Raw genomic sequence first — 6,061 nt, 5'->3', positions numbered from 1 at the left:
TATATATATATAAAACTTATGGTTTGCCGAGGTAAAAAAAAGAAATGGGAATGTGGGACGAGACGCACAAGTACAACTTAAGACTGATTTATTGACGGAATTTGTTTATACGCATGCACGCACACTTTACAGCTGATATGATTAGGTCAGCTGTTGTGACCCTCTGTCACAGGCTTTGACTCCCCTACTTTACGAACAATCCTGGCAAACTCTAGTAAAAACAAAATAAGTGTAGACTACTAGAAATATAAATAAATTATTTTTGATCTATTATATAAAATAAATATATACAGCAAGAAAATCAAAAACAAAAATGAAGAACTACTAACATAAAAGTAACCTTAAAAAAAATTATATATATATGATATACTATTCAATGTTTTTCAGCCCTTGTACGCTCCTTGGATAGAGAATTATCATGTCCTGAACAAAGAGCGTTTTATGTCATGGGATGGCTTTAACAGATTGGTTTTTCCATGTTCCATTTTTATATACAACATTGCAGGTAGTCTGGGCGAAAGAGCGGAGGCTCGATATGTAGTGAACAGTAAGTTCCCATTTCATCTAATATTTTTAAATAAGATATATTCAGTATTTTATATTAAAAAATATATGGAAAATATATAAGGTATGCCCCTCTTATGTGGAAAATGTTTTTTTGGTTTCTTTTAACAGCTAATTCATTGTTATATTGTTAGAGAATTATCAGCAAATATAAAATATTTCTAATTTTAAATAAGTTAATTTCACTATCTGAACTGCTGTGTGTTACAGCCCTGGTCCCTTAATTACTCTAGTTCACTAATTAATAAACACACATTTCAGCACAATATCGTATAGTGAATTTTGATGAGAAAAAATGAATTGTCGTGTTTTTAATTCTATGAAGCATTGTCATGGTTTTTAATTCTATAAAGCCCCGATGTGCAATTAATAAAAAAAAATTGAAACATTGTTGAGTGTAAGTGTATCTTATTTAATTTTAATTACAAACGGGTCAAAACATAGAAGATACTGGCGACTGAAAACCGACGAAAGTGTACAAAAAGAAAAATATTATATCCAGCTAACGTGTCAGACGAAGCAAAATAAAGAGAACGTGTAGAACTCAAATTAGAGGACTTACCTATATTCTAAGCGGCCATGAAAAATTACTTCATAAAAAATAACAAACACGGAACGATGTTGAATCCCTGATTCAACCCTGCTAATGTGGACCATGGGATTTTGAATCCCCCCCCATTAAATTTTATTGCTAAAAAACCGACTAATAGAACTGTCATGATGCTGTGACCCATCACATTAAAAAAGTTCTATAAAACTATTTTTATTGTTATTGTTCTAGAAAATTGTCTTATAGTAAAGATTTGTTTTCTAGTAGGGTTAATTTAACATGTTAAAGTACAAATGTAAAAGCCATAAATCAAATATAATCCTAGTCTTATTTCTAATTGATAGAAATTGCTATATTTGATGTCTGTTGCAGTGTTGTTAATAAAACTGCTTTGCATGGATAAAGAGGACAGGGAAAGATTACAGACACTCTACGGTGTCCACACGTTTGTCGTCTTGTCATCCCTTTATACTTGGTCCAAAACACCTTACCATTTATACGTGAGTATTGTAAAATAAAATAAAGTAGCATTATTGTACGAAACAATATGATGGATATAGGTTGCCTCAACGTGTCTTCCAGGCCAAATTATAATTTGGTCCATATTACTTTTTTTCTGTACAACATAGTGTTATTAGTTTAAATTTTATGTCTAATTCCTCTCGAATCCAATCCTTACAGTCCAAAATCATTCGTCAAATCCTTAATAACCTTACTTTGTCACAAACCAAATCATCCTCAATGTCCCCTATGTTGCCGATTTGGCCAGAACCAGATACCAATCTTTCCATGATAAACTTCCCAACCACCCAAACCAACTCGTTTCTAACCTGGTTTCTCCTTCACTACCTAATAATCCTCCTAGACGTCTGAAAAGAAGATGGCCTCCAGATCTTCTCCTTTAGAAATGTTTTTGGAGTTCTATCAATGGGTAGATTCTCCACATGTTTGTATCATGTCATAATATAACTTACAGGAAATTTACTTGATGTGTATATATGTATACAGTTGTAAATAACAATAAATAAATTAAAAAAAAAAAAAAGTATGTAATATTTCAAAATTACACACATACATGATTTCCCGGATCGAAAATATGGGGGAGTCAAACCTGAAGCCAATTTATGTTTGAACCATTACAGAAGGGGTTGAGTAAGTAATAAGAAAAAATGAATGATGAAAATAATAATGATTTAGTCAACAATACATGACAATGATTGTGGTTTAGGGGGAAAGGGGGGACGTTCAAATAATTATTTATCTTTAGATGAATAATATTTATTTATATATCGATGAAGTAAGGTACTATATTTTTCTGTCATAATATTTGATCATTAAATTATAGTTGTCATCGCGGCCTTTTAGGGCTAAAACTCTACGCGGCACCCTACCTAAAAAAATAAAATGTCTCCACAATTATATGGTATTCGGGAAATTAGTAAAAACAGTTCAAAGTAAATGCTGAAAAGCACTGTATAATTTTCATTTTCATTTTTTTTTATATATCTTTATTGAGATTTACAACTGTACATAATAATACATTCAGTAAGTTTGCAGTAAGTTTATAATGGAGTGATATAGGCGTGTAGAGAAACTACTCATTGGTAGCACTCAATAACCTTTTTACATTCGATAGTCTAGCAGTCATCTTCTTTCAGGGGCCTTGAAGGATTGTCAGAAATGGATTAGGAAGCCAGGCTAGAAACTAATGGGTTTGAGTGGTTAGGGAATTTATTATGGGAGGAATGATATCTGGTTTGGGCTCGATCGGTTATATATGGAGCATTAAGGTCTTTATAGATGATTTTATTTGTGACAAAGTAGCATTGAGGATTTTACGATGGATTTTGGATCTCATCGATTTAATTTAATTTTTTTAAATAATTTAAAAATATGGAATAAGCTTGCGATACCCCTGATATATGCTTTGGACTACTATTCCTACGAAGGTAAAGGTCGTAAACTACTTTATGGTACGTTAAACTAGCTTTTATTTGAGTGCTAATAGACATCTATACGTCACATAGTTCCTGAGATATAGATTTCTCAAAATAAATTAACTAACTACTAATCTTTCTGTAGATTTTTAAGAAAGTTTGCTTTTTAAAAAGCTATATCTCGAGAACTATTGGACGTAAATAGCTCTTTTAGGGCTAATATTTTAGCAAATTTACTCTTCTTTAAATAATGTTCTCTTAGATTTTCTAGTGTTGTTGGTAGTTTTTAAGATATAGAGCTCCGAATGAAAAATCAATGGTCTTTTAAGGTTTTGAAGCAGCCGCCATTTTTTATTTCCCCTACCTATAATTGGCAAACACATCAGTTTTGACTAGTAATTATACATAGCTTTTATTGAAGTAATCAAAAATTGGGGTGAGATGACTGCCTTTTTTTCTTCCCGGCTCTTGTACTAGTAGGGAAGGAACTAGTTAGAGACCTTCGACCAGCTCTGATGATACGTCCCTAAATTCACAATGGTACGTCGGATCGCATCAATGGCGGTCTTGGTTAAAATTGCAAGTGACATAATTATTATTATTATTTTTTTAAGATTCTTAGAATAAGACATTTTTCTTAAATAAAAAACTGAGATCCGAAGGCCTACACACTCACAAAAACTCCACTTATAAAATCAATTCAGGCTTTGTAATTTTTTTTTGTAATTATTCTTTTTTTTCTAGGATGAATTTAATGAGGGACCCTTATTTGAAGAATATTATAACAAAAGAATACCAATGGATGATTACCGTGACATTTATGATACGGAAACCTATTTTTTGGATTTAGCTGTCCAGGTTAGTTATAGTTATAACTATATAAATTTACATAACATATACTACATAAACTTTCTGTTCTTGAATTTCAAGTGTACTATATTTTCAGTTTAATAAAATTATATTTAATGTGTAAATTCTCCCACGTTTGATTGCAATCATAGTATAATGCGAGGGAACACTAGAATGCTACAGGCTGTACTGACAGTATCGTAGTAGTACAGTATCCCCTCCCCCTTGGTTTTTCTTATATTTTTGTACTTTTTAATGATTTATTGCGTTTTATTTATATATAATTAATTTTAATTTTATTATTATTCTTTTTTTTTTTTTTATTTCCTCGGTTTTTAGTTGTTTATTATTTATTTACACCGAGAACAAAGTATAATATGATTTTTTTATTCTTTTTTAAAACAAAAAATCATTATGCTTTTTTTTTTTTGTTTTTTTCACCGTAGTAGTATGTTTCCTTAACCTAAATTTTTTATGCCCTTCTCCGACATTAATATATATGTACAAAAACCGTTTCGCTTTCATACAATGAATGAATGAAATAGCCTTCTATTTATGCCAAAATTAAAATTATACAAAATATAATATACAAATTTAAAGAAGATAGAATATGTATATATAAATTGACAGCATTAACTTCTATCAATTTTCTTTCCATCTTTCTACATCCTTTCCTGGATGGTCCTTCCCTTTCGGGAGTAATTGTCAGCGCTTCCCGGGGTGACCAGCCGCATTGGGAGACGAGTTCTTTCCATTTCTCCTTCCAGACCGCCCTATCCCTAACAACTCTTTTCTTTTGACGTCCTCCTCTTCTTTGAAGGTCGTATGGAGTCCATTTTGTGGCAATTTGTGACCATCTGTCATTTTCGCACCGAAGAAAGGGCATCTTCTTTTTCCCATTGCCCATTTCCATTTGCTCAGTCTTTTCAGCTTCAGTGAGTCCTGTTCCTTTCTGGGTTGAAGCATTTTTTATTCAGTCCCTTTTCCCTCTTTTTCCTCTCCTAAGCTGTAGTCAGTGACCACGCTTGGCATCCATAAGTGACCACTGGGCTAATTCAACAGTCGAAGACCTATACACGTTTATACCATACCACATTATCAATTATTCCGTCTTTTTAACCAATGTCATAGCCACATATTCAGTATAATATTTGTGTAAAAATATTTGTGGTATTTTTATAGTATTTGTTTTAGGGACATTCAGATAATTACTATCGCTAGTACTTGCAATATCCTTAAGAGTCGAGGTAAACTTAGATGATCAATCGCTTAGTTTTAATTTTAGAGTAGAGATTTCTTGATAATACTTCCCCATTTTCTTAACTGGTGATTAATATTGAGGTGGGTCGATGGATCCGTGGATTCTTTTTTTCAAATTGACTTCCTCGGTATGTTGATCTACATCGTTTTTCTTTGGTTTTTTTTCGATAAACCGGGCAAATCATTTACTTCATCGCCTGATTGTATTAATTTAAAAAATATACATATATGACGTTAATTTACTCAATATAAGTAAAATAACAATTTTCAGAAGCTCTTATTGTTGGTGTAAATACAAGTGATTAAATAAATGTTATATCTCAAAGATGTGGCAGCAGTGGGCGTTCAAAAATAAACTTTTCAAGACTGCCGACCAGTATTGAATAAATAAAAAAAAAAAAAATTCCAATTGATATCAATAGTCAAATCTGGTAATCTGGCTCGAAATGAAAAAAATGACCAATGAATATTATTTATTGTATTTATTAGATTTATTTAAAATATATGTCCTTTGATAAATATTAAAGGAAAAATGTTTGTGCAAAAATAAATCCAAATGTCAGTATATGATAAATAAAAAGGATATATTTACTCCTTATATAACAAACAGAAATAATAAATAAACTTATAGAATAAAAATTAAATAAAATTTAAAATAAAATATCTCTCAAAGTTATGAGAGGTAAAAGGAAAATTTTACTGATAAAAAAAATTTAACATCATTAAATTATAAAAATAAAATAAAAAAAGAGTTTATATTATGGAGTCTTGAATCTCGTCTTCCGTTTCGTCTTCGCTGAACAGTTATTATTGTAGGATGTCACTATGTTCACGAGCTAACAATCACACTCACTATTATTGTCCCTATAATATATAATATATATTTACATGGCTATAATAA

The 6,061-nt window shown here is 31.0% G+C and overlaps 1 protein-coding gene across 1 annotated transcript in view; it reads left to right on the top strand.

The window, feature by feature from the left end:
- LOC136796963 (uncharacterized) overlaps positions 1-5,121 on the top strand; it is a 21,196-nt gene extending 16,075 nt beyond the window's left edge. Inside the window, exons 5-8 of the mRNA XM_067052189.1 lie at positions 388-547; positions 1,487-1,614; positions 3,796-3,909; positions 5,095-5,121. Coding sequence (XP_066908290.1) covers positions 388-547; positions 1,487-1,614; positions 3,796-3,909; positions 5,095-5,121 — 429 coding nt within the window. The remainder of the gene's footprint in view (positions 1-387; positions 548-1,486; positions 1,615-3,795; positions 3,910-5,094) is intronic.
- The last annotated feature ends 940 nt before the right edge of the window (positions 5,122-6,061 follow it).

The sequence above is a fragment of the Halyomorpha halys genome, unplaced genomic scaffold (genome assembly GCF_000696795.3).
Source record: "Halyomorpha halys isolate HHAL.00 unplaced genomic scaffold, Hhal_1.1 Scaffold27.1, whole genome shotgun sequence".
Taxonomy (NCBI): Eukaryota; Metazoa; Arthropoda; class Insecta; order Hemiptera; family Pentatomidae; genus Halyomorpha; species Halyomorpha halys.
Note: the sequence above shows the minus strand (reverse complement) of the source record. Positions and strands in the feature narration are given on the sequence as shown.